Source organism: Alnus glutinosa, chromosome 1, assembly GCF_958979055.1.
Source record: "Alnus glutinosa chromosome 1, dhAlnGlut1.1, whole genome shotgun sequence".
Lineage (NCBI taxonomy): Eukaryota > Viridiplantae > Streptophyta > Magnoliopsida > Fagales > Betulaceae > Alnus > Alnus glutinosa.
In genome coordinates, this window is record NC_084886.1 from 44,475,819 (window position 1) to 44,503,485 (window position 27,667).

At 37.9% G+C, this 27,667-nt stretch overlaps 3 protein-coding genes across 4 annotated transcripts; 1 reads left to right on the top strand and 2 right to left on the bottom strand.

Moving 5' to 3' along the window:
* The first annotated feature begins 464 nt into the window (after window positions 1-464).
* On the top strand, window positions 465-13,702 carry LOC133851850 (U11/U12 small nuclear ribonucleoprotein 35 kDa protein). Its single transcript, XM_062288448.1, has 8 exons — window positions 465-679; window positions 788-885; window positions 1,969-2,020; window positions 3,427-3,497; window positions 5,723-5,813; window positions 5,895-5,970; window positions 7,224-7,302; window positions 13,143-13,702. The coding sequence occupies exons 1-8, from the start codon at window positions 520-522 to the stop codon at window positions 13,533-13,535; spliced, it is 1,020 nt and encodes a 339-aa protein (XP_062144432.1). The 5' UTR covers window positions 465-519; the 3' UTR covers window positions 13,536-13,702.
* Window positions 13,703-13,768: 66 nt separating this feature from the next.
* Window positions 13,769-19,072, bottom strand: LOC133851858 (uncharacterized). 2 transcript variants are annotated; one of them, XM_062288469.1, is made up of 3 exons: window positions 18,453-19,072; window positions 16,094-16,352; window positions 13,769-14,116 (listed from the first exon to the last, which is right to left on the bottom strand). In XM_062288469.1, the coding sequence occupies exons 1-2, from the start codon at window positions 19,007-19,009 to the stop codon at window positions 16,154-16,156; spliced, it is 756 nt and encodes a 251-aa protein (XP_062144453.1). In that variant the 5' UTR covers window positions 19,010-19,072; the 3' UTR covers window positions 13,769-14,116; window positions 16,094-16,153. The 2 variants fall into 2 exon arrangements, with proteins under 2 accessions (XP_062144453.1, XP_062144445.1); XM_062288461.1 differs by having other exon boundaries at window positions 16,094-16,418; window positions 18,453-19,070.
* Window positions 19,073-20,767: 1,695 nt separating this feature from the next.
* Window positions 20,768-23,550, bottom strand: LOC133851872 (uncharacterized). Its single transcript, XM_062288481.1, has one exon. It carries the CDS (start codon window positions 22,876-22,878, stop codon window positions 20,971-20,973), a length of 1,908 nt encoding a protein of 635 aa, XP_062144465.1. The 5' UTR covers window positions 22,879-23,550; the 3' UTR covers window positions 20,768-20,970.
* Window positions 23,551-27,667: the final 4,117 nt, after the last annotated feature.

Here is a 27,667-nt window from a genome sequence, read left to right on the forward strand (position 1 = left end):
ACTTATGGAGGAGAAACATTAAATTCCCCTTTGGATCCGAAGAAGAGGAGTAAAGAGCTTTTGATAGCACAATTCTCCGCAGCAAGATCAAATCACATAAATGAATAATTTAAAAAAAGTTTATTGTATTTCTCTAAAAATGATAAATCATTACTCGATTAAATTCAATAATAATTAATTATAAATTAAATGATAATTTTAACATTATTTTTAAAGAAAAAAAAACTTTTAGCTTTACTATAAGACAACAGCAGCGACAAAGGAGCACAACTTCTAGGTGGCGCGTGTTAGTGTAATACCTTGCATAATTAACAAGTTAATTTTTATTTTATTTTTTATTTTTTTGTGGTGATACCCTTTCAAAATTGAAGTAAATAGTCAATTTTTCTCATATTATTATTTTATTTTATTTTATTTTAATGTAAGTTCTCTGTTTATACATTATCGTTTTCATCTATTTTATAAAAAATGTTCTTCAAAATAACTTCGTCGAAGAAATAAGAGAACGAAGCCGGGTTGATGGAAAGAGAGCGAGGAAACATGAGTGGGAGCAAAGTAAACGCAGTGTTCTACGCCGAGTCCTACCATCCGATCCAAGCCGGAAGCATAGACGGCACCGACATTCTCCCCCACGACAACGCCGTTTACCGAGCCCAACTCTGCTCCTCCGCTGGCCTCTGTATCTCTTCTCTCTCTCTCTCTTAACTTCTCCCATAATTTTCACTTCCCTCCCCTCTAACTCTCATATTCCTATTTCCACCCCTCACTCGAAATCTCCTTTTTGCAGATGAGCCCTTTGGAGATCCCAAGGTCATCGGAGACCCTTATTGCACCGTCTTTGTTGGCCGCCTCTCTCATTCCACCACAGAAGACACTCTCCGCAAGGTAATGGTCTAAAAGTTTTAGCTTTCCTTTTTCTCTTTGCCTGCTTGGTTGCTGATTCAACTCTTTGTGTCTTTGGAGTACTTTTAGTCTCGCAAAATTGTAATACCTTTGATTTCACGTTTGTTTGGTTCCTGAGAAATGTAGTAAAAGAAATGAAAGTATGACAGTGATTTGTATTTCATCTTATCTTACTTTATGCTGTTTTGGTATCTGAGAAGTTTCAGGTTATGTAGTTGTTTTTCATACTCATGAAGGTTTTAATTGAATTTACCCTATTTGGTTAATCAGAAAGTGTAAGGAAGTGCTAACACTGGATTTACTTTTTTGAAGAGAACATATAGTAGAGAAAATAAAAGAGGAGGGAATGGGTATTATTTCCCATTATTGCATTATGTAGAGATAGCAGAGGAAACAAATAGAAATCATAGTAACCTTTATTCCTACTACCCGAATTTCTCTTCAAATCTCACCTATTTTGGTGCGCCTAAATAATTTTCTTCCGTTCTTTCTTTTATTTGTCTTCCTCATTTTACGAACCAAGCAGTGGAAAAGAAGAGAAATGTTCCTCTAGTGATGAACAAAAGTAATGTTGATGAAGATGAGAAAAAAAAATGGTTGTTTATAGGGGTGGGATGTTATAGATAATTAGGCGCAGGTGGAGTCTACCTGCTTCCTACCAATTTTCAACACACTTAGCGCTCTTAACCAATCTTCTCCTCTTATAAAACCGTGCACCTTATTCCCCCACTCCCCCCCCCCCCCCCCACCCCCCCCCACCCCACCCCACCCCACCCCACCCGCCCACACACACACACCCACGCACTCAGCCACTATCTTAGATTCAAAATTTCAGTAGTTAACTTTCCGTCTGTTCAATATCTGTGGTCAATCCAGATTCAGTTTATTCTTTTGTTGCTCTGTTTAAGCAGTCACTTCTCGCATTGGTTTTTATTTACATAACTGGCATGCATCATTTTTCATTTGGTAGATATAAAATCTTTCCTTCTTTTTTTTAATTACAAACAAAGTTCCTTTTTTCTTTTAACGAATTATCAACAGAAAATATGGGTCTTGGTCTTTTAGGCCATGAGCAAGTATGGGCGGGTGAGGAACTTGCGGTTGGTCAGGCACATTGGTAAGGATCTTCATTTTATGTCAATCACTTCCTTAGATGTTGATTTCTGTTATGTATTTATATTTGTCTAAACTTTCTTTGAGCTGTTTACCAACTTGTGAAATCTTACTTCTGAAGAGTAGGACTCCCTTTTTTGCTATGCAAGAGTGTGTTTCCCTACTACAGCTATGTTTGATCTCTCTAAATTCTAATGGATGAAATTTTGGTTATTTGGTTTCATGTCTAATTATATAAAGCTCTAAATTTGATTTGTTTTTTGATTCTTTTTCGCATGTCTTTGTCTATGGTATATGCCATATTATTGATTTTGTTTAATACTTTGTGAAATGTGATCTATTAATTACTTTATGAATGCGATTCACTTATCAAAAACTTTATGAATGTGATCCATTGATTACATAAACATATTAATGTGATGGATTTAGGTTCAAATTTGTGTTTTCTTATACCATTATCCATCCAAAACTGTATAAGAATTACAGTGCTCATGCTAATTTATTTTTCCACATCAGTTTTTTTTTTAAAAAAATAGTAAGTTCATTTTAATCATGCTTTATTTACAAAATATTTTTATCTTTTTAGTAAATTATGTGGTCCATGCTTGTTGACTAAAAAGTAATAAACCTTATTATGTTTCTTTTTATTGTTAAGTTTCAAGTTAATTTTAAGGGTTAAATACCTTATTGGTACCTAAGTTTTCAGCTTTTTTAAATTTAGTACCTGAGTTTTCATTTGTTTCATAGGTGGTACCTGAGTTTATGGATAAAAACCACTTTGGTACTTCTGTTACATTTTCCGTCCAAATATTAACGGTCTGTCACATGTCAATCGCTGAGGTTGACACGTGGCACTATATAAAAAAAAATTAAAATCTTTAAAAATTATATAAAAATAATAAAATAATACAATTTAAAATAAATAAAATTGGCTGAACCACGCCGTGGCCCTTGGGGGTGGTCGAAACCCATCAAACAATTTTTATAAAGTGCCACGTGTCAACCTCAGCAATTGACACGTGGCAGACCGTTAATATTCGGATGGAAAATGTAATAGAAGTACTAAAGTGGTTTTTACCCCTAAACTCAGCTACTACCTATGTAACAAATGAAAACTCAAGTACTAAATTTAAAAAAGCTGAAAACTCAGGTACCAATAAGGTATTTAACCCTAATTTTAATACCATAAACATCTTTCAACATCAATATAACAGGTTAGATTTTCAAGATGGGAAGGGATAATGAGCATTTTGTTTTCTAATGGGCTTCCTTCAATTTCATGTGAATTGTTTTTAATTGTTTTCTTCCTTTTTCTTTTCAAATAATTTAGTAATGTATGAATTGTTTTTCTATAGAAAATTGTTTACACATGAGGATCCATCTTTCTAACTCATGGTACTTTTCTTTCAGTAACTGGTGCCTCACGTGGTTATGCTTTTGTTGAATATGAAACTGAGAGAGAGATGCGGCGTGCATACAAGGTGCTGCAACACATAGTAACTTAAAATATGATATCTTGTTACCTATTACTTGTCTCTCCCACAATAGATGTATGTTTTCCTTTTTGGCTTGTGCCAAAATAGATGAAAGTTTTAATAAATAAAGTCATTTATCTATTTATCTTCCCATATTACCCTTAAATTAAGCCTACCTTTCTTAAAATTTGACCTCACCTTTCCTGACCCATCTAAAGGTATTTTAAGATGAGTCTTCGTCACTAAAATGCATGACATTTCTAAACTTTCATCTATTGGGAAATAGAGAGTGTTTTGTATAACATCACAAGTGGGCCTTTATTGGTTTCAGTGACTAGTACTATGACACCATAGATTAAATGTTAATTCTTGCTTATGCTCTACGAATTTTTGTTGTAGCATACTTCCCATTTTTGTCCTGCTTCCCCCATGTCTAATTAAATTAAGTTGGGTTTGATTGCCTGTGACAGAAAATATCGTTGCATATCTTTTGATGTTGTGGGATGATTGAGTGGATACCTTTTATTATGGTGGACTTTATTGTATTGAAAGATAAGTGCTCGTTTTAGCCTTCCATGAGCTTGAGTGATTTGAAGAGTTCCAATCATATATTGTGATGTAGAAGCCCTATAATAAGTTTATTTATGTTTGTGTCCTTGGAGATGAAGAATGTATAACTAATGTTTTGGTCACGTTGGAGTTGAAACAAGTCTTATAGTGTGACCAGAATCATTTGCCATGTTGGGTTCACAGTAGTTATAAGGTCATGAAGAAATTTGGAATATGTTTGCTCCATTTTGTCACATTGTTATGTTGATAACTAATACTTGCTACAAGGTAGAAATCTAGCTAAATACCTTGATTGAAGCAGCCTGTCACAACTACTTAAAAGAAAATAAAATCATATATAGACATGCTGAGAGACACATGAATTAAACAACCACAAAACTCTTTTCACTTTTCAAATGCTGAAAACACTTCTCAAACATAGTTATCCAAATAGGTTTTCAGATCTGGTCCCCTCCACTAGCACACTTTTCAGAACGAACCACAAAATTCTTTTCGAAAAACAAATCACTTTTCACGAAAAAATAAAACACAAAACACGTAACACATGCTGATTTTTTCGGGTGTGGAGTATGCATTGTTAGTTGTTACATATAAAAATATAAAATATATTTAAAAAAAAAAAAAACGAGGCTGGGGTGGTGGCCTCCATAACCGTCTAGCCCCACGGTGGCTACCAATCTGTCTGGCAGCCACAACCCATTGAGATTTGAGGCTAGCTCTAGCATGCTTTTTTTCACTTTTTTTGTTTCTTTTATTTTTTGAAAACACTTCTAAGTATTTAAATACTATTCAAAAGCTTTATGGAATGAATTTTCTTTTATAGACTCCACATACAACACTTTTCTTAATGTGTTCACCACCAAAACATTTCTCAATTTTCACCTTTTTCAAAACCCTTTTCAAAACCCAAAACCTAAAACACTTCTCAAAACTTTATCAAACCAACCCAAATATTGTGGTGTCTGGACTCTGGAGTACAACTAGAAAAATATTTAGAGCTTTCTAAAACTTAATACAATTTTGTATCTATTAATGCTAAATTGGGCTTCATGTCCCTGAACATTAGGTGGGTTCTTGGGCTTAGCTTGGTTTATGTTTGTTAAGAAGTTTAATTAAGCTCATTTTAAGCAAGCAAACAAGCACAAACTTAATGATCTATTGGTACAACTCATCCCAGGGTATACTTTCTTGAGTGACTGTCCTGACTTGATGATCTGTTGGTAAACTCTTCCTAGGGTATACTTTCTTGAGTGACTGTCCTCAGAACTAAGTGGAGCATTAAGACATTTAACAATAGAACTCATTCATAATAAATTAAAAATAGATGCACCAAAAGGCCAACTCTTGAGAACAAGCAGCATGCTTATTGAAGTGATAGTTTGTTGATAGTCAACCCAATGTAAGCACAATTGTACAGCAAGGAATTCATGGGCCATTTCGTGTTCATTGCATATTTTGTTTTCTTAAGTCTTAGACACATAAATCATGTTCTCTCCCTCCCTCCCTCCCTCCATCCCTCCCACTCCCTCATGGCTTTTAATTGGTTATACACCAATGAATGTGCCAAGTATTATACGATGACATCATGGCTGCACTCTGCTTGTGATGGTTATGTTAGTGGGAACCAGGGTTGATCTTTGTTTTGTGACTCTGCATTGCAGGATGCTCATCATTCTATGATTGATGATTGTGAAATTATGGTTGATTACAATAGACAACAGTTGATGGCAGGATGGATTCCACGAAGGTTAGGTCAGTTAAAGATTCTCAGTTCTGAAACTCAAGTCACTTTCATAGATCAATTCTGTATTATTATCATTTTCTTTCAAACAGGAGGGGGTCTTGGTGGTAAGAAGGAATCAGGACAACTTCGTTTTGGAGGACGGGAAAAACCATTTCGAGCTCCTTTGTATGCACCATTTCCATATTTTTATGTAGTTTAATTATTTTTATTGATCTTTTGGATATCATTTTGGCCTGTACTTTCCTAGATACAACTTTTGCCGCCCTAAATTAGTTAGTTTGTTTTAAAATCTTTTTAGGAACTCTATTAGTCGTATAAAAGTTTGATGGGAAAGAAATTGCATATCAATGGTACATTAGGGAGGAAGAATAAGTATATACATCAAAGATTTTATTTTTTTATTTTCAAGTTACGCACCGGTGGGTCTTGAGCTGACAACCTTGCCCTGTACCGTGCTCTTATAAGAGGAGGTATTTGGCAAGTATATAGATTAAAGTTTTAAGTAAAAAGATCAATTTGGCCAGAAATCTAGGAAAAATGACAGTTGAAGAAGTGAACTTTGAAGGATTCTGTCGAGGATGGAGTCATTGTCTTTTCACTACTGTAAAAGAGTGATTGGCCAGAAATCTAGGAATAGTGACAGTTGAAGAAGTGAACTAAGAAGCATGCTGTGGAGGATGGAGTCATTGTCCTTTCACTATCTCCTTTTCCTGTATTTATTTGTTTTGCCTCAGTTGGTACATTGGACTTGATTATGTAGACTGGAAACCAGTGCCATACACGTTCTCATTTTTTGAGATTCAGAACAGCATACACAGTACACAAGCATTTATAATAGAATGCTACCTGGTAAACAATAAATACATGGCCACAATGCTTTACCATACAAGTAATTGTCAATTAATAATTTTTGGAAAAGCAATCTGCTTGCACCTTTTCTGTCCAATGCAAAGATGAAGTTCATCCACTGATTGGCTGCTTACCTAGCTTTTTTTTGGAAAAGGAACTGCTTACACCTTTTTTGTCCGTTGTAAAGATGAAGTTGATCCACTGCATAGCTGTTTACTTAGCTTTCTCCTGTATTATTAGTCTAATGTGGAAAGTTACTTTCAGAGGTGGCAAATTTTGAGCGAATTCCACAAGCCTGTGTTGGCTAAGGATCTTTAGTTTAGCTCTTGGACCTGATTGTTTTGTTTTGTCCTTTCGTTATTTTACCAAGCTGTTTGAGGTTTGGAGCATTATGTACCAACATTTCTTTTGTTTACCTACTGGCATTTGCAAAAGTTCGACATTTTTTTTTCTCTCTATTGGAAAACCTGAATGAAACCGAAGATCTCACTTTGAAAATGTTAACTTTGTGTGGCTATATAAGGGCAAATTGCACTGTTCTTCTCATATATGGTAAATTACATAACCAGGCGACCAATCCCGTTTGATGATTTGAAGAGGCTTGGAATTCCGCCTCCACCAGAAGGAAGATACATGTCACGCTTTCAGGTAGTGTTTCTCTTACCTTATTAGCTTTCTTCTGCTCCTTCACAAAGAACCGTACCGACCTGTAGATGCTGCAAGCAAGCCTACTATAGTTTAGGGGAAAAATAGAGGAGAAAGGAAAATGATGGTATATGGTTTAGGATGGTTTAGGAGAGCGATGGAGGAACTGAAGCAGGTTGGGGAGATTCGGGATTTCTGCAGGACATATCGGGTGGGTTCGACGGTGTTGATCCTGCAGCGGAGGGGGAACGAGCACGGTAGTTTCTTGGAACTGTCAGAGTATGCTTTTGGAGGTAGAAGATCGTCTGTGATGATACCAGAGGGAAGAGTTGGTTGTGGGTGGGCAAATTGTCTAGCGCAACTGAGAAGATTAGAGAAATCCCTTGAGAGAAAAGCCGCTGGGGGGAAAACAGGCGGAAATATACCAAGTGCTGCAAGAAAGGAGTTGAAACCGGCGTTTCGTGATGGCCGATCGTTTGCGGAGGCGTTTATAGGGAGCAGCAGTAAGCTGGAAAATGGAGAATCAAGTAAGGATAATCTGGGTGGTTCAGGAGAGCAATCCTTGTCTTTTCTGGCAAGATCGGAGAAGCAGCCGGCGACGAAGGAGGGAGGAGGCTGTACAGCTATTGGTGGAGCGCATTCTGCGCTGAACGACCTGGTTGCTTCTGCGGAAGGGCAAATACAGCTGGCAGATTTCAAAAAATTGCCCGTCTCCATCCGTGATGAAGTTACAAGATGGCTGGATCGGCTGGAGTTGGGCCGGGTCATCGTAAGCCCAAACAAAGGTCAAACAGACATCGAAGTGGTTCAGGTTGCTTTGGGCTCTCCTGCGCAGGACCAAAAAGGGAATAAGGAGAAAGGAAAAGAAGCAGCTGCCCAAGAGTTATGTGGAAGCCCACAGCTTACCTACAAGCGTCGGGTTCTACTTAGGCAGAAGATCCAAGCTGGGTCGACAACGGAGTCGGTGGAGGAAAAGGCCGAGCAAAGGCAGATATCACCGATGAGGTCGCTGGAGGTAAGTTCCGAGCTCGCCCTTCCCGGTTCTGGGTCTGAAAGGTTGGGGAGTCGGGATGCTGCACATGCGGGGAGCTTTTTGGAGGATATTGGAGCTGGTTCAGAGGGGGACGAAGGGGTCATCGGAGGGTTGAAATCGGCCACAGAGGAGGCTACTTCAATTGAGAACCAGGTTTCGATACTCTATAGTCCGGGACCGGCAGAAAATCAGGAGGAGGAGGAGCGCTTTAACAAGGGCAGTGAAAGCGGGAGGTTGGGTAAGCTCGGACTGGTTTCTGGTTTGAGTGGAGAGGCAGGAGACGGCAGGGAGGTGGGGGAGCAAGGGTTAGAAAGTCCGAAACAAGCAGATTTTGAGATTGGACTGGGAGAGATGGCAGTACAGTGCAGGGGCCTAGAAATGATTGAAGTGAGTGGTAAGGTGGATGAGGTTATGAGTGATCTTGATTGTCGGGAGAAGGGTGATGGGGTTAACAGTTTAGCCTTGATGACTAGCACAGAGGAGAATCTGGGGGATATTGAGTTGCTGGATGTTATGCCTTTGGCAGTCTTGGAGAAGGATTTAGGAGTGGAGTCATCGGATTGGGTGCTTGAGAGAATTAGTGGTTTTTGCAAAGTTGTTGGAATTTCTTGTCCAGGCCTTGAGGAGAAGATGATGGAATTGTTTAATGGTATTGAGGCACAACGGTTTTCTAATAGAGTGAGGCAAAACAATAATAGTAGTACTATGGGGAACCGAGGACTCCGTGAAGTGAAGAGGTTAGAGTGTTCGGTGAATTATGATGGGAAAGGAGGTCAATCGTCCAGGTTGACTAGGAAGGGGAGGGTAGGCAATTGCTTATGTTGAAGCCAAAAATAATTTCTTGGAATGTGCGGGGCATGAATGAGTTTGAGAAAAGAACGAAGATTAGGGGGTTGTTGAGGGAATGGAAAGCAGACATTGTATGTTTACAAGAAACAAAATTGGAGTTTATTACCAGGGAGTTGGTTTATAGTGTTTGGGGATGTGCTTATGTGGATTGGGTGTATTTGGGCTCTAGAGGGGCTTCGGGAGGTATTTTGTTGATGTGGGATAGAAGAGTTGTTGAGAAGTTTGAAGAGTATGTTGGGAGATACGTGGTAGCCTGTGCCTTTCGGAATGTGTCAGACATTTTTGAGTGGGGTTTTGCGGGTGTTTATGGGCCTAATGATGATTGTGATAGAAGAGGCCTTTGGGATGAATTGGCGGGTGTGAGGAATATTTGGGAGATGCCGTGGTGTATGGGGGGGGATTTTAACGCTGTCCGGTATCCGAGCGAAAGAGGGGGGGAAGGGAGATCTACCCATGCTATGGTTGAGTTTTCTGAGTTCATTTTTGATCAGGCTCTCATTGATCTTCCCTTGGTTGGGGGGAGATCCACCTGGTCTAATTGCCGTTCGTGGTCCAGAATAGATCGTTTTTTGTTGTCTCCAGATTGGGAGGAGTATTTTCCTGAGGTTTCTCAAAGGCGTTTGCCTCGGGTTCTATCGGATCATTATCCTTTGCTCTTGGATTGCGGCATCGGTAGACGAGGCAGGGGGTCTTTTAAGTTTGAGAATATGTGGTTGCAAGTTGATGGTTTTGAGGAGTTGGTAAAGGGTTGGTGGAGATCTTATGGGTTCGAAGGGTCGCCTAGCTATGTGTTCGCTCGGAAATTAAAAGCTTTGAAATTTGACCTTAGAAAATGGAACAAGGAGGTGTTTGGAAATGTAGGGGCTAATAAGAAGAAACTTGAGACTGAACTGTGCGAGCTGGATTTGATTGCAGAGGAGAGGCCGTTATCTGATGAAGAAAAAGAAAAGAGGGTAGAATTTTCCAGAAAGTTAGAGCAGCATGTCTTTCTTGAAGAGGTCAGTTGGAGACAGAAGTCCAGGGCTCTGTGGTTAAAAGAGGGGGACAGCAACACAAAAAATTTTCACCGTGTGGCTAACTCTCATAGAAGGCATAACATGATTGAGCCACTGGTGGTGGATGGTCAATTGACTGAGGATCGTGCAGTTATCAAAGATCATATTGTAGACTTCTACGCGAAGCTTTATAGTGAGCAGTATCAGTGGAGACCAAAGGTAGATGACTTATCGTTCTCTTCCATTGATGATATAGATAGAATTTGGTTGGAACGTGAGTTTGAGGAAGATGAGATTTGGGCGGTTATACAGAACTTCAAAGGGGATAAGGCTCCTGGGCCTGATGGTTTCTTTATGGCTTTCTTTCAGAAGTGTTGGGAGATATCGAAGAATGATATTTTTGCGGTGCTGAAGGAGTTTTATTCTACCGGTAAATTTGAAAAGAGCCTTAATGCTACTTTTGTGTCGTTGATTCCAAAGAAGGCCGGAGCGGTGGATATCAAGGATTTTCGTCCTATCAGCTTAATAGGTGGTATGTATAAAATCATCTCTAAGATTCTGGCTAATAGGTTGAAGGTGGTTTTGGGGAAGGTTGTTTCTCAGTCTCAGAATGCTTTTGTAGAGGGGAGGCAAATTCTGGATTTAGTGTTGGTGGCTAACGAATGTGTGGATAGTAGGATTCGTTCTGGAACTCCGGGCATAATTTGCAAATTGGATCTGGAGAAGGCCTATGATCATGTCAATTGGGAATTTCTGCTTTACGTTCTAAAAAGATGTGGTTTTGGGGAGAAATGGGTTGGCTGGATTGCTCATGCTATTTCTACTGTTTCTTTTTCCATCAATATTAATGGGTCGCCTTCAGGGTTTTTTCGTAGTTCTCGGGGTCTTCGACAAGGGGATCCTTTGTCTCCGCTCTTGTTCGTGATGGTGATGGAGGTTTTCAGTCGGATGACATATGCAGCAGTGGATAGTGGGCGGCTATCGGGTTTCTCAGTGGGATCGAGTTCCCAGGTTGCCATGAAGGTTTCCCATTTATTATTTGCGGATGATACGTTGATTTTCTGTGACCCGGTTGTTGATCAGGTCCGAGATCTGAGGTGTTTGTTGCTTTGTTTTGAAGCAGTTTCCGGCTTGAGAATCAATTTATCCAAATCTGAGATGGTCCCGGTGGGAGAGGTAGAGGATGTAGAGGAGTTGGCTAGTATCCTTGGGTGTGGTGTGGCTTCGCTTCCGATTAAGTATTTGGGCCTTCCGTTGGGTGCTAAATATAAAGATTCTAATATATGGAACAATGTTATTGAGAAGATGGAAGCTAGACTAGCAGGGTGGAAGAAGGTGTGTTTATCTAGAGGGGGGAGGCTTACTTTGATTAATAGCACTCTCTCTAGCCTTCCTACGTATGTTCTTTCTCTTTTCCCTATTCCTGTGGGTATGGCTAATCGGATGGAGAAACTTCAGAGAGATTTCCTATGGGGTGGTGTTGGTGATGAATTCAAAATTCATTTGGTTAATTGGCGTACGATTTGCTCTTCAAAAGCTTCGGGAGGGTTGGGAGTGAGAAGTTTGGTTAGATTCAACAAAGCATTGATGGGTAAATGGTTTTGGAGATTCACTATGGAGAGAGATGCTTTTTGGAGAAAGGTGGTGGAGGTCAAATATGGTAGTTCGAGGGGTGGTTGGTGTTCTAAGGAGGTTGGGGGTTCTTATGGGTTTGGTGTGTGGAAAAGCATTAGGAGGGGATGGGATGACTTCGCTGCGCATGTGAAATATGAGATCGGGGATGGCTCGAAAGTCTTGTTTTGGCATGATGTTTGGTGTGGGGATATTCCTTTGAAGATCCTCTTTCCTGAGTTGTTTCTTATTGCTACTAGAAAGGATGCTTGGGTGGAGGATATTATGCAGAGACAAAATGGCACCATCTCATGGAATATTTTGTTTGCTCGTCCGGTTCATGATTGGGAGGTCGATGCGGTTAGTAGGTTCTTTGGGATTTTGTACAACTTCAAAGTTAGTAGCGAGGGAGAGGATAAGTTGTGTTGGGTGCCAGCCCGTAAGAAATCCTTTGAGGTAAAGTCCTATTATCATTTGTTGTCGAGTCATTCTCAGTTCTCCTTCCCATGGAAAAGTATTTGGAAAGTTAATGTTCCCCCGAGAGTGGCTTTCTTTGTTTGGACGGCAACTCTAGGGAAATCTTTAACTCTGGATAATCTTCGTAAGAGAAACTTTATCGTAATGGATTGGTGCTATATGTGTAAATCCGCTGGAGAATCCATCGATCATTTATTTCTGCATTGTATGATGGCTTCTGAATTATGGAGGGTTCTCTTGCAACTGTTTGGGGTGGAATGGGTAATGCCGAAGTCGGTGAAAGATATGTTGGGGAGTTGGAGGGGCCAGAAGGGTAATCGGACCTCGTTACAGATTTGGCGCATGGCTCCGCTGTGTTTGATGTGGTGCATCTGGAGGGAACGGAATGCTCGCTGCTTTGAAGATTGTGAGACGGGTTTGTCAAATCTGAAGAGAAAGATGTTGCAATTGTTGTATATGTGGAGGGATAGAATTAAGACTATGCATGATTGTTCATATTTTGATTTCTTAGACAGTTGTTCTCTTTCCCCCGTTCCTTAGGGGTTCCTTGTATACATCCTGTATACTTTGGGTTGCGCCCCTTTGCGCCTTTTCAATAAATTTTACTTATCAAAAAAATAAAAAAAATTCTAGCATTTATGGTTTCGGTGGTTGTACCTCTTATTTTTCTTTCCTAGAATCAATGTTACTGATGTTACGAATGATAATACTTGTGAGATTCTCAAACTGTTTCTGCTGTCAATTGGCTTTTGGATCCTGCATATTTTTCTATCTAGAAAGTCTCTTCAAACCATGTGGCTTTGGATGATTATCAAACCTGAACTCATGAAACCTACATAAGAAGTAATTCGTTTTTGATATCGTATCTGTGGTTGTAGGACCCATCTCCCCCAAGAAGAGAAAGGAGTTCAGTGGACAGGGAAGAGAGCTCTCACAAGAGCTCTAGGGACGGGCGAGAACGCACTCACAAACGAAGTTCTGTGGACGGCAAAGAGCGGTATCACAGCAGGAGCTCCATGGACCCAGAGGAGCTCTCTCACAGATGGAGCTCTGTGGAGAGGGAAGAATATCATGGCAAGAGGACCTCCATGGAACGAGATGATCGTTCTGCCAATATGAGCTCTACTGGGAGGGAAGAACGTCATCACAAGAGGAGCTCTTCAGACAGGACTCGCAAAAGGAGCTCTAAGGATGAAGACGGACACTCTCACAAGCGTCATAAACATTCTAGCCATTCCCGTCGACATGAGAGGGGGTCCTCTAGTCATTAACTTTCGTCTGATCACTGAGAGAGAGAGAGAGTGAGAGAGAGTCCATATGCAAAGGGGCCTCCTTTCTTGTGCACGCTTCCTTTTGTCCTTTAAATGTAAATCTTAAGCATTCTATTCTAGAGGATGTAAATTCCTTTTCATATAAATAAGAGATATGTTATATGGTATTCTTTTGTCCTTTTCCGTACCATACAACCTTGCGTTATTTTTCTTGATGAATGATGATACCACTCTGTTCACTAATCAACTAAATACAGAATTAGGCATTAATACAGCCGGATTTGCCTTGCTTTCTGAAGTAAAAAGAGTCAAAAGGCTACACAGCATTTCACATGAAGGTTCAACATAACAACGTTGGATGAGATGAAGGTCAATATTAAGTTAAAGCTAATTCTGTACGGGCAAGATGGAGGAGGGGTTGAAGCACAGGTCAAAAGGCTTTGACCAGATAAGCAGGGCATATTTAGTGAAGCTGGAGAGTCCTAAAAACTTCCATACAAGTGCAGCTTTCAAGGTTAATTTGAAAACACAACACATGCCCACTCCAGCTTCCTTCCTGTTGCCAGCCAGCAGTTTGACACCTGAATCAAGCAGACATAATTGAATGAAGTAGCAGATGATTACAATATGAAATGAAGATAAGAAAGGAGAATATATTGAAATTCAGAAACTATGTTGCATGAAATATTTTCCAATTTACAAATGAATAAAAGAAAAGCATGAACTGAATAGTGTTCATTATTCTCTCAACGTGGCAATACTTAAAGCAAGGCATAACTAGAATCAAACAACCCTGATATATATATAGAGATGAATCGTGAAAGAGAGACATAACTAATCATTTGTCCTAGGGAAAAAATGTGAACTTGAAGGAAAAAGGGCAGCAGAGGATCTAATTACAGTCTCTCTGTCTCTCTCTCTCTCTCTCTCTCAAAGCACATGGTGATGATCTTGGTTTTTTGGCTTTAACTAAGTGATAATCTTGATAGTGAAAATTATCATAAATTATTCAGTAAAATCTGACGATGATAAAAAGAACGCATTGATGAAACAAAGAGAAATATGCTGATATGCAAGAAAAATGCAAAAATATAACTATGGGAAATTAGGGTAATATTAACTTAATTATAAAAATTACTCATCAATCCTAAGGATCTAACACAGAGAGCCCTGAGTTTATCAAATTTCAGAAATAATAGGACCTACAGCAGTTATGTGACCAGTAACCAATCAAAATTATCCCCGCTACCCTTATATGGGCATACACTTTGTCTCCATAGATTATTTTGTGTTGGTCTTCAACCTTGCATAAGTTGCAGCAGCATACTGCAAACCGTTCACAATTTTTTATTTCATTTTATTACAGACCGTTCACAAGTACCAATATGCTAGTGACACTAAACAATTTATTTATCTCAAGGGAATTGGCCGGCCCTTTTTTCCATAGCATTTTGCACATACATTTACATACGGAAGTATACTAAAATGATAAGAAGGAAATATGACCCAGATGAATGATCACAATTGAGCATAAAAGTGTAAGTCCACATTGAAAATGTGTCACAGGAGATGGTGCGCATGCATGGATAGCGAGTCCCTTTCATGGTTGGAGCAAGGACGAAGATGCATGGCATGCATGCCACATAGCCCACACAAATGATCCTAGAAATGGGCCATAAAATTGATAAAGCTTCCATTCGAGAGAAAGTATAATTGATGTAATGATAGACTCGCACACGAAGGTAAAATTGTTGAGTATACATTTGAGTATAGAAGGGTTAAGTTCTGCATTGGAAATGTGTCACAAGAGTGATTGGTTAATATAAGATAGTTGGGTCCAAACTCATAAACTAAAGCTTTTGGGTTGAGTAATGTCCAATATATTATTATGGCCTCACTAGAGGACTCCCCAAGGTGTTAATTTCCCTAACAATTATCATAACATGTTTACTCACATATTGTTGCTTTTGTTAAAGACATTCAAGTGAAAAGTATTGTTAAAAGCAGTTAGCACGCTCTTAAAATAATAATGATAATATTATTCATTAAATCTTGCATGGTTATACAGCACAATTATAATTGGAATGTTTGGTTGAGTGTCAATTCTGTGACACACTCTACTCAGACAACTAGTAAATTTGCCTTTATGTCCTAATGCCATCCTTGCCATTAAAACTAACTTATCTTGGATATTTAAGCTTTTGGATTTCTAATTGATGTATGAGAGAAGGGTGAGAGGGAGATTTGATTTATGATATAGACATGATATTGACAAAAACTGCTTAAAGTCTTGATACCAAATGAACAAGATTGAAAAGAGATGTATGGAAAAAAAAAATAATGATAATAATAATAATAACAACATAACAGAAAATAAAAAATAAAGGAAAGAAATAAAGTAGATAACACAAATTTAGACTAGAAATTTTAAATAAGGCAAACAAGCTTGAGAAAAAAGAATAACCAAACAAGGAATTCAAAAAACTTATATGCAGTATTGGTGAAATCTTACACTTTCAAGTTCTAAGTCACTCAATTTGACAAGATAAACATCTCACCTCTGGTTTTTGCATCTTTTAAACAATCAATTGTGCACTGTCGATCAACAGACATGGGGCTCAGCTAGCACTTTCTTCATTAACCACAACTTTACTTCTATTTTCCCTTTTTGCAGCTCTCCTTTTGGTTTGTATGTGGCATACATATTCTGTGACTATGACATGGAACTTGGGAGCAAGCTTACTTGATGAGGAAACATTCAGACCTGCCTTCTTCAAGGCCCTTGTGACATGCTTCTGAGCCTTTTGAAAGTGGACACTGCAGAGAGAAGGAACAGTTGATCTCAGTATGGGCTTCCCACATGTTATAGGTCCTGCCTGAGCACTAGATATTGAAAAAAAAACAAATAACGAGTCAGTTAAGAATTCAATCTCTGCTACTCATAATCAAAAACGACTAAGTTCTGAAGTACCCATAGTAGACTTAGTAATAAAATTTAAAAGTGTTGATTAGAGCCTTTTCAACAACTAATAAGGTCATTTTCTTCAATTCCTAATTTTTCTTCAAAAAAAAAATAACAATCCCAGGGCTCACTAGGATCTCTTTAAATATATGTTTGGTAAAACTCATAAAGTAAACGGCCAATTTAAAGTATAATTAAGAAATAGAACAATCTTGGAAATCATTTTTCAGATATACTGATCCTGGAGAGAATTCACCAATTAGGTGGTGCATACAAACATCATTAGGTGGCATATACGCCCAGATAACATTTACTTTTCCTAAATGTTTTAAGTGCTTTAAAATACACTTGGTGGGTTTACAGAGAAGGGAAGTGAAGGGAAAAGAAGTTTTCGGAGAAAAGGATGAAAAATTATCCCTCAAAGGGGATAATTCATTTAGAAACTTGGAGAATTGGTGGTCTTTGCCCGGTGCCGCTAGAGAATTTGGAGACTGCACTAATGCAAAACCCGGGTTTTGCACGGGCTGGGCCCCGGCTTCCAGGAATTGGGATGAAACTATTCAATGGATGATTCGTAGATCAAAAGGTAAAGCTTTATTGAGCCTTATTATCAAGACATTAATGCATTGATTTAAATGAAACAGGAAGAGAGAAGGTTCATTCACTGTTATATATACTATTAGTTTTCATATTTGTTTCAGTGTACAAAGTTGATATATCCCTACAACCATAAAAAAAAACTAGGCAACTCTTCGTGTGTATATATATATATATCATCTTATAGTTAATGACTTCAATGCCAAACGCGATCTGATACATTACGTGGTTGTACGAAATGTGAGAGAAGTTTTTGCCTACTGCTACATATTTTTTCTTTTGACAATTTGCAGTCTGCAGTTTTTGCTCTTATGCTTGTATCCAATTTGAAGACAAGAATTAGGCATGTATACCAAATAATGATGTGAATGCAATAAAACATAAATACCTAGACTTAAACTATCAATGTAAAGTACTACTTTTAACATATACTATCTAGAGGACGAACCCTATAGAACAATTCACTCTCTTGACAACTAGTTCCACCAATCAAGAGTACAAATATAGTTATCCCTCATAAAAGTTTGAAATTGAAATCAAGTTAGCAAGTTAGAGCAGGAGATTGGGCCGCTCTAAGCCAACTTCTTATGCCAATCTTTGGGTGGGCTAAGAGCATGAGCTTATACAGCCATGACGAGCTTGGGCTTCAATTTTGAGCCCAAAGTAAAGAAGGGTGTAGCCCTAGCTTAGTGTGAGCCTGAAGATGACCAGACACTCAAAACATATAGTCATGTACATTTTGTTTAAGATAAAGGGTTAATTAGTACCCTCTTCTTTGAAACCAACAGCTCTCGTTTACAAATGGATTTTCAAGTCCCTTGAAGGCCAGTGAAGTCCTCTCATAAAAGCTTTGACCATTCAATCGAGATTTTCCCAAGAAAAAAAAAAAACTCACTTTTAGAAGCAATTAGAGCTATAGCCTATATGGTCATTTTGGGAATTAACAAACAACAAAATCAACCACTTTTTGGTAATTCGAAATCAATTTACCTAGGAAAACAAAAACTACGATTCCAAATCAATTTCCATATGCGTCCATATACTCTTTCAAAAATCAAAAGTTTCTAAAACAAAGAAATAAACTAAAACCTCAACCACAGATTTTCCATCCAATATGAACACCCAAAGGCACTCAGACATACATAAAAACGCGTGTGTAACCTGTCTATCACAACCCACTGAAACCAATCCAATGAATTATCAAATACCCGTTAGAGAACTAAGCAAAACAAATCAAAATTTCAGAGAAACATGCATAAGTGCGTCACCAATCTACCGTTGTCGTGAATTATCAAACACCCACCAAAGCATTAAGTAAAGTAAGTCAAAATTTAACACAAAAGAGAGCTGAGAAGAACCTCTTGATAACATAACCGCAAGCCTTGTAGAGCTTCTGCTTGGAATCCGAGAGGATATGAAGGTGACAGAAGCTCGTCAAAGGCATGGCCTTTAGCTTACACCCCACAAACACGCACCGCTGGTTGCATGTCACATCCATATTCAAATTGTTGCTGCTGTTGTTCTCACCGGTGCCTTCAAGATCACCAGCTTCAATATCTCTCTGGGAAGCGTGGTGTTGGAGCTCTTGCTTGAAGGGGCTGACACCGTACTTCCAGTAGTACTCCCTGTACTGGATCTTGAGCTCCTCCATGAAGGCCCAGTAGTGGTCCCTGTAGCATTTCGCGAGCTGCTTGAGGTAGTGGGACCGGCGGCGGAGGAGCTCCTGGCGCGTGAGGTGGGAGGCGCGTGAGAGGGCGAGGTCTTGTTGGGAGGGTCTGATAGGTGAGCAGGTGGTGGTTCTACTGGTAGTGGGTTTTGGGTCTTGAGGGTCAGTGTGAATAGTGGGGTTGAAGCTGAATGGGGCTTTCGGAGGTTTGGAAAAGGTGGGATTTTGGTGCTTGGAAGCTGAAGCCATGGCGTGTAGAGACAGAGCGCGGGGGAGGGGGAGAGTTGGTATATACTAGGAATTAACGATATTCCTTTCTTTCCCATTAATAGAGTAACAAACTAAAAAAAAAAAAAAAAAATTATATATATATATATATATTTTCGGCTAGTGTCGCTGATGCATAACAAAACGACATTATTTAGCGTCGTTTACCATTTAAACGGCGTTAAATACTGCTGTTTTATTTTTTATTTTTTTGTAAAAACATACGAAAACTATCAAAATAATAATAATTGATTAATTTTTTTTTATATAAAAAAAAAAAAAGAAGAAGAAGAAAAAGGAGGGGGTTTCCTACTACATAAAGGGAAAGAGGGAAAAGAGGGTGGAGCCTCGAGAGATGGGAATGCCTCGTAAGCGGATCTAGCAGGACACCAAATAAGTCGCATGGTGGGCACATAAGTTTGATACTTTTATCGATTTTATGAGCTTCCAAAAAAAAAAAAAAAGATAAATAAGAGAGATGGTGTCTTAGATAATTTGAGAGATCCGCCAGTCCAAAGTAATCGATGGCTGCTGAAGAGTCAAGATTACCACAAGAGAATCACCTTCCCGAATAAAAGGAACTGAGCTTCAGAGATTGGGCTAGTTAAACAGCTAAGAAAGCTGCCAAAGGTTCATCATAATTTTTTGATCACATTTTGGACCAATCTGGGAGATGGCATTGACAATTGTACAATTTGTACTGCTAGAGTTGCAACACATAGCAACTTGAGCTTATAGGAGATCGTGAATGGTCGTATCAAAATTAATCTTGAAAAACTCCGCTAGAAGGGGGAGCCATTTTTCCACAGTCTTGCCAAGTTTTGAATTACAGGCAAAAAAACTGTGCCAATAAGTTCCACCGGCTGTATGCATAGAACCTTATACTGTTATTTTTAAAAAATAATATAAAATATATAATAGAAGCTTATACCGTAGTAACATATAAGTAAATCGTGATGGATTTGGCATAGGTGCTGTTAAAAACTATAATATATGTGTTGTAATTGTTTCAATGATCCAAATTTAATTTCACACTATTTCTTTCTCATAAAAAAAACTTCATAAAAATAAATCTGTATCATAAATAATTTTTTTAAACTAAACCAAATCCAATCATGAGTCATTAAGTTGAATTCAAATCACAAACTCACCTTTTACATAAATAGGATGCCATAGCTCTAACAAAAATATATCCTCATTTATATAGAATAATCATTGTCATGTACAATACAATACCAATACGTCATACATACAAACAAAAAGGGCGATAGTAACTGGTTTACTTCATGATTTATAGATTCTTAGAACACCTTCTACATGTCCAGTTACAATTCAATGTAAGGTGAAACAATTCCTTTTGGTTGGTTTTCAGTTTTTTTCCACCTTTACAGAAGAGTTTACTGATTGTTTATACATGTGCAATATTTTCTTTTCTTTTTAAATGAGTGCTTGCAAGTAAAGCAAGAAGACAGCTAATATGTGCTTAATATAGATAGAGACAGACTTTTCAATGAGATCTGAGAGAAAGGAGTAAGAAAGTAATCTCAAGGTTTATTATCTCAGAAAGTAATATAGCGCGGGTATAGAAAGCTCTACAAACCATATAGAATTAGAAATAGTTCATCAAATCAAACGAATCACAATTTCACTCATGCAATTATTATTAAGCTAATTTTGTTCACAAAAAAATTATGAAAAATTTATAATCAAATCAGAGAAGAAAAATAGGAGGGGGGCAAATACCGCAAAGCTTTCTCCAACTGTATACCAGAAAAGCCATATGATACATAAACAAAAATGAACACCCAGTACAGACAACTCCTACGGCAGAATCTATATGTACAAATATTTCCCTGAACTATATAATTTAGGCCTTAACCACTTTTTGAGGAGGAAAAAACTAGAATCCAAAGAAGAGGAGAATCACATTCTTACTCTATTGATTATTGAACCTTTACTTTCTTCAATCCATACATTAGGGATTCTATAGATTTCTGTATTCTGGTGCCATCTGTCTGGGTCACTAATTGAGATGCCCGGTGTAAACTTTGAATACCACGTCCCAAACTGGCAATTGAAGGAGCTTCAGGTAGAGATTCAGCAGCACATTCAATCCCATCTCCACATACAAGCAAGCCTGTGCAAGCTCCAACACTACACCCAAATGTTGCCCATGGTAGGAAACCGATTGGCCGTACCCGTCGTTTCCTCATTATTTCATAGAATGCTGATCTCATGGCTGAAAAGCTGGTCTTCTGAGCAGAGGCTATAACACTGTGGGCTACTGCCCGGATCTTCTCAGCAGAAGCAGTTGCCTTCAAGACAGTTGTTGTTTTGGCTCCATGACTTGCAATACCTGGAGCTACAACTTTTGATGAGGCAAGAGTCTTGCCAAGGGTTAGTTCCACTACCTTCTGAGTTTGGGTCAGAACGAGTTTAAGCGAAGCAGGAATTTTGAATGTTACAACTTTCATGACAGTTGATGCAGGAACAACTTTAGAGAGATACGAAGCTCCAAAAACTGCTGTTGCCCCCGCCCCAACTGCCACCACAGGTTTACCAGTCAATAATCTTTTCCTGTCGGTATGATTTGAAAGTTCCGCATCGCCTTCACAATTCATAACAAGCTGTTCAACCAAACCTTTGATCTCTGGAGGAACAAGAGTGTTCCAGTGTTTCCTAAGACCTGCTAAGCCACTAGCATCCACTACTGCTACTATAGTCTTGAACTTCTTAGTCTGGCTTCGAAGGGCCTGTGCAAGGAGCACGTGTGACTTGTCCTCATCCGGAAGCTCCGAAAACTCGATCTTAGCTGACTTGGGATTCCCTATTTTGTCAACAGGTAGCCGACCAGCATTGTTTAAAGCAATTCTCAGCCCCTCGACTGCAATTCGAAAGGTGTATACCTCAGATATGATGCGGGTTTCCACAATTTCACCTCTGTTAACATCAAGAAGCATCTTCTGTGCATGAGCTAGAGCACTCCTGATTGATGGGAGGTCGAAAAATATATTATGTAGATCCTCAAGTAATGGATAAATGGACTGAGCAAACGGTGGTGCCTCGTAACTGCATCTAGCTTGAATTTCCTTTGAACCCACCTCCAATACAGAACTCGAACTCGAGTGACTAAACCTTGATATTGATAGATCCATATATGTTGATAACGACTTCACCATCTGTGTCTGAACATCACTGGTAAGGCAAAATCTCTTCGAAGCCAAAAGAACAACAGAACCCGCTTTCTGAGGAACCAAACTACTAACTAGACCTTGAAACTTGTTCCCTGCATCAAGTTTACCCGAGCTGTCATCCCCACCAGAACATTTCAAAAAGGGTGATTCGAGCAACAAGAATGCTGATCCAGACTCCTCAGCCGCCTTCTTGGCAACCAGAAAATGTCCATGAAAACCAATCCCAAAAATCTCTTGCAAAACCAAGTTGCCAGCAACATTCTCATACTTCTCCTTATTAAACTTATCAATAAAACACCGCTTAAGCACTCCAAACGAAGAAGTGGGAACTGGGTGATGAACACCAATTCTCAATTCACTCTCTTCCGATTGAATTTCAGTCAGTGGCAAATGACCCACCTGGGCCACAACGGCATCAGGTCTAACCTCCCTAATAAGATACTCAGCGTCTAAAGCTGATCGCTCGGATAAATTCTGAGCAGCGAGGATGTAAATCACGGACTGAGTTTCGGGCTCACGAACCGCGTAAACAAATTGTTTTGTGTGTTTGGGTAGTGAAAGTTTGCGGACCAATTCATCTGACACTCTCAGGTCATCATATTTTAGCATCGAAAAAGGCCATAGGTTCTGGAGGTTCCAGAAAAACGCAAGGGCCATTACAAGAACATTAACGCCCCGTTTGGTTACTCAGAAAACCAAGGAAAATCTCAATAATAGCCTCTCTGAATTCAATACTTTATCTCGCTCAAAAACAATAAAATTGAAGAAAATGAAAGCCTCCCCTACAAAGATTTTTGACTAGACAAACTCGAGTGGAGATTTCTGCCCTTTTCAGAACCCAGATAAACGAAAAAAATAACCATAAAACTCTAAGCCCAAAGCTGTTTTTTCTATTCCCACCTTTTCTCAGCAACCAAAAAGGGCATAACTACAAACCCTAGAACCCAGAACAAGGAATCAACAACAGGGCACATCTTAATGCAACCAATGCAATCAAGAAGGCCCTAATAGACCTCTGCAGAGAGGTCTAACCGAAGAACCTTCTCTTCAGGGAAAAGAAAAAAATCTAAGCAGTAGAATTCCCGAGAAAGTGAAAGAAAATTAAGAGGGAAAATTCCAGCTTAAGCTGGAAAATAATCTTAAAATGAATATAAGATTAGATTTGGGTGTGCAGTCGATGTACCTGGTTTCCTGTCTAGAAAAGGATCCACTGCTCTTTGGACGTCAAAAGTGTCCGAGAGAGACCCGGGAGATTTGGAACCATGGCAAGTCTGTTTCGCGGCTTTTGCCGAACAAAAACATTATCGGGACCACGTGGATGAGTCCGCGTAGGAACCCGAGAGGCGAGAGTTCTCTCGGATGCTCTCATACAGTTACTCGATAAAAAATAAAATAAAATATTGAGAGAAATGTTATTCTTTCAATTCATGTTTAACTTCTATTTAATTCTGAATCAACATTAAAAAAAAAAAAAAACCCTTCTATTTCATTCTCAAAACTTTATTTTCAAAATCAATTATTAAGTATGTAAGGATAGGAAAATAAATTTAATAATTTGTTTGAAAAAATATTGGATAAGAGTTTGGCAAAAATTACAGATGACATGTCTAAAAAATTTAACAACAAACAAACAAAAAAGGGAAAAAAAATGTTGGGGAAATTAAAGCCTAAGTGAGCCCATGAGTGAGCTCTAGGCCCAGTCGGTTCAATCGATCTGAATAAATACTCGATCGGTCATGACGGACTCGGATATTCCTTATAAAATCTTATGAATATTCTCGATTACCAAAATCGGGGATAAGCATTGGACCGAAACATCTTTGTCCCAGGAATACGAGACAAATGCATATGAATCCCCATATCCAGTTGGTCTTGGGAACGGATTTCTCAAGACTACCATGAGGCAATATGAATGAAATATGCTAGACTACTTATCCCTAAAACATCACAGAATGACTATATCCCAGATTTCTCGAGATAATCTCTTATCCCACAAAATATAGGATAAGATACATATTTGAATTCAACTGCATGATAGTCCTATCCCATTTGGATTATCCACTGACAAGGTCTAATCCTATAGGATCTGGGAATTAGAATCCTAATTGAACTATAAGCATAGTACTCCAAATATATCAAAACTACATGCCTATAAATAGATCACTACCCCAGAGTACCAAAACTCTTTGTTCTCTCTGATATTCAAGTGTGCCTCTCATACTCCCATATATTTGTCTATTAAATCTGACTTTGCCATTGGAGTGAAACTACATCGGCACACCCAATTTTGGCTTCTCCACTACGCATCTGTCCATCTACCTCTGTGTTGTGCCGTTTATCTCCTCTCTAGCCCCTGATGTTGTTTAATGGTTATGTTATTACTTTGAATAAGAGTTTTATTATCTTTAGACCTGCATTTATGGGTGATTTATGGGATGGAGGTTAGTCAGGTGTGAGGGGCTATATCTCACGACCTTAAAGCTATTAAATAACAAACTCTCTAAAGCCTCGTTTGGTTCGCAGAATAAACCTTCGGAATAGAATAATTATTCCAAATGAATAGTCCATTTATTTTGTAAGGGTCTATTATGTATAATAGTTATTTCCATTAAAATAAATAAACTATATTTTATAGAAAAAACCACCCATATTATGTTTATTTTTATTTTAAAGAAACTAAAAAAAAAAAATGTGCATGATATACTATGGCTCTACCAATTTCCACATTGGTTTTTTTTTTTTTTTTCACTTCTAATTCGAGTTTTTTTAAAAAAATAAATAAAAAAAAAATAATGTAGTGATTTTTTAGTAATTTTGATTTGATTCAAATTAAAGTATATGTGTTGTCATCAAACTAAGTAGTAGGAATAACTATTCAATTCCACTCTCTTTCATTTAAAGAAATAACTATTCTCTTTCCCGATGGAATACTAGTTTCGCAAACTAAACAATACCTAAATATTTATCTACTTTAAATAAATACTATTTTTTATTGAAAAATTTAAATACTAAAAGCATTAAATGCATTAAATTCAACTCAGGGCAAACCTTTTGAAGCATTTCATGCAAAAAATAATATTAAAAAAATTGACATTCATTTTTTGGCTCTTTAAATTTAAAGAGATATTTTGACGGATGTTAAATTTAACTTTTGATAAAGAGTTTGTTAAAATGTAATTTTTGTGTGTTTTGTTACAAATTTAGAAAAAAGTCAAATTTAAATAACTCATTGTGAGTGCTCCCATAGTGATTTTATTTCCACCGTTATATAATTTGCAATAAGTAACAAGCTATATAAAACCATCTACTATTGTTGTCTTTTTTTTTTCTTTTTTTTTAAACCTATGTTTTAATTTGTATGATAGATGATAATTTGTCTATATTTAAAAATGAAAATGGTACTTCCGTTCATAAATTAACGGAAGTCCACGTTAATACCCTTCAAAAAGAGACACATGTCCCTATGCCTCGGTAATTTTTTTTTTTGAAAAAAAAAAATAGAAAACTAAAAACATTAAAACATTTTTTTTAAAAAGAAAAAGAAAAAGAAGGAGTGGGCAATTTGGAGTTGGTCAAACCACCTCCATTTTACTATTTAGGGTTGGGCGGCGATGGGGTGGTTCAGCCACCTTAAATATATTTTGGGTGATTTCACCTCAAGGCCCTTTTGAGTCGCTCGACCACCCCAAATTAGTGAATTTGATATTTTTTGGATGGGGATTTGATATTTGTTGCCTCATCCCTGCCACTAGCCTAGGTGTATAGGGCAAAAGATGTGCATTGTCCTGTGGTCCATTGAGTTTATTTTATTAAGTTTTTATTTTTTTTACATGTACACGCAAAAGGGGATGGATGATTCAAACTAGTGACATTGGCTTCATGAGACATGATTTTCAACCAATTGAGCTATTCATTGGGACCCATTGAGTTTATTTGAAGTTACGTGGATAAGCAAGTAGGCCCAAACGTCGACTACACAAAATAGCGCAATTGGATAGTACTCTAACATGGAAAGCTGCCAAGAGCGTTCATGTTTTGACTTGGGTTGACGAATTGCATGAGGCATTGGCAAGAAAATGGCCGCCGATTTGATCTAATCAGTGCAGGCTAAAAGCAAGGGACCATTATCTTCTTATGGTACCTACATTTGAACAACCACCCTTTGTAAATTGTATGTTTATATATATATTTTGATAAATCCATCGTGAGGTATTTATATTTTATTTGTTATTTTTAAGTTGAAATATGGTATCAATATATGAATTTCATCTGAAACACCAAAGCTTAAAAAAAAAAAACACCCAAAACATTTATCAAAATTGTTCAAAATATGCCTTAATAAATATCAAAGAATGCCCAAAAGACCCATTATCTGATATGTAGATAGCAGAATAATAGTATTAAATAACCGCACAGATAACGGTTAGTAACTACATGATGTGGATGTGGATGCATTTACCTAAAATTGGTAACCGCATAACTTCAAATAAGTTCATTGCTCCGACCCATAATACAATTAATCCAACATGAGCTCCAAATAAATTACCAAATAAATTGATAAGTCAAGTATTCTCGGCCCACCAAGCGAAACTGATGGTTTATTGGCACAATCGGCTAAGGCTTAAGTTTCATTAAAGAGCATTTCCACGGGGTAGAATCTCCTCACAGAATATCAGGTTTTCATGAGGCTATCTTGAGCCCCCATCCAAACACGAATACATTCATTTAATGTGGATGTGGTTCTTGACAATAATTGCATCCATATGTATACCCTAAGTATGCTTAAGCTTGCTAAGCCATGAGCTTACATACCCACTTGTAAAATTATAGTAATTTTGCAGGTGTTGTTGAGGATGTGGAGGATGAAGACTTATACGTGTGTCTTAACTTTTGTTATTGAGGCCGATGGAAAGCCTTAGACTTTTGAGAATGACTGACTTACGATAGTTGGTTTGCAGCATTCTAATGTGCTACTTGTGGCACTTTTGATAGACATTGTTTAAATGCATGAGAGATGTTACGTATTCATCTCTTGCTCTTCTTGTATAAATCTTTGTGTAAATCCATGATTGCATATGTGGGACCACATGTTGGTTTCACGTGGTTCCATATATTCAATAGTGAATTTGATAATTTCTTTATATGGAGATGGACAAGAGATAGATAAAAGGTGGAAATCAAACATTTTTCTTATATGTGTATATTAAGTCTGTAATAACAATGTTAAGTTACTACATACTTAATATATACATATACGAGCTAGATAGGTGTGAAATGAATTTGTATAATTTTTCATTTATAAAGTTGATGTTTAATTTTAATTATATGCTCTTGTATACTTCTTTTTAGGAGAGTGAGGTATCAGAAGATTTTTGTTTTAATGCTTGATTATTTATGTTTTGAGAGCTATGGTGTTATTCTATGTAGGAAAATGATAGACAGGGGA

Excerpts from the sequence above, each read along its gene's own strand:
- LOC133851850 (XM_062288448.1), top strand. The coding sequence starts at position 520 with ATGGAAAGAGAGCGAGGAAACATGAGTGGGAGCAAAGTAAACGCAGTG. Across the intron at positions 5,814-5,894 it reads ATGGATTCCACGAAGGTTAG|GAGGGGGTCTTGGTGGTAAG; the intron begins GTCAGTTAAAGA and ends TCTTTCAAACAG. Across the intron at positions 7,303-13,142 it reads GATACATGTCACGCTTTCAG|GACCCATCTCCCCCAAGAAG; the intron begins GTAGTGTTTCTC and ends CTGTGGTTGTAG.
- LOC133851872 (XM_062288481.1), bottom strand. The coding sequence starts at position 22,878 with ATGGCCCTTGCGTTTTTCTGGAACCTCCAGAACCTATGGCCTTTTTCG.
- LOC133851858 (XM_062288461.1), bottom strand. The coding sequence starts at position 19,009 with ATGGCTTCAGCTTCCAAGCACCAAAATCCCACCTTTTCCAAACCTCCG. Across the intron at positions 16,419-18,452 it reads TGCGGTTATGTTATCAAGAG|TGCTCAGGCAGGACCTATAA; the intron begins GTTCTTCTCAGC and ends TTCAATATCTAG.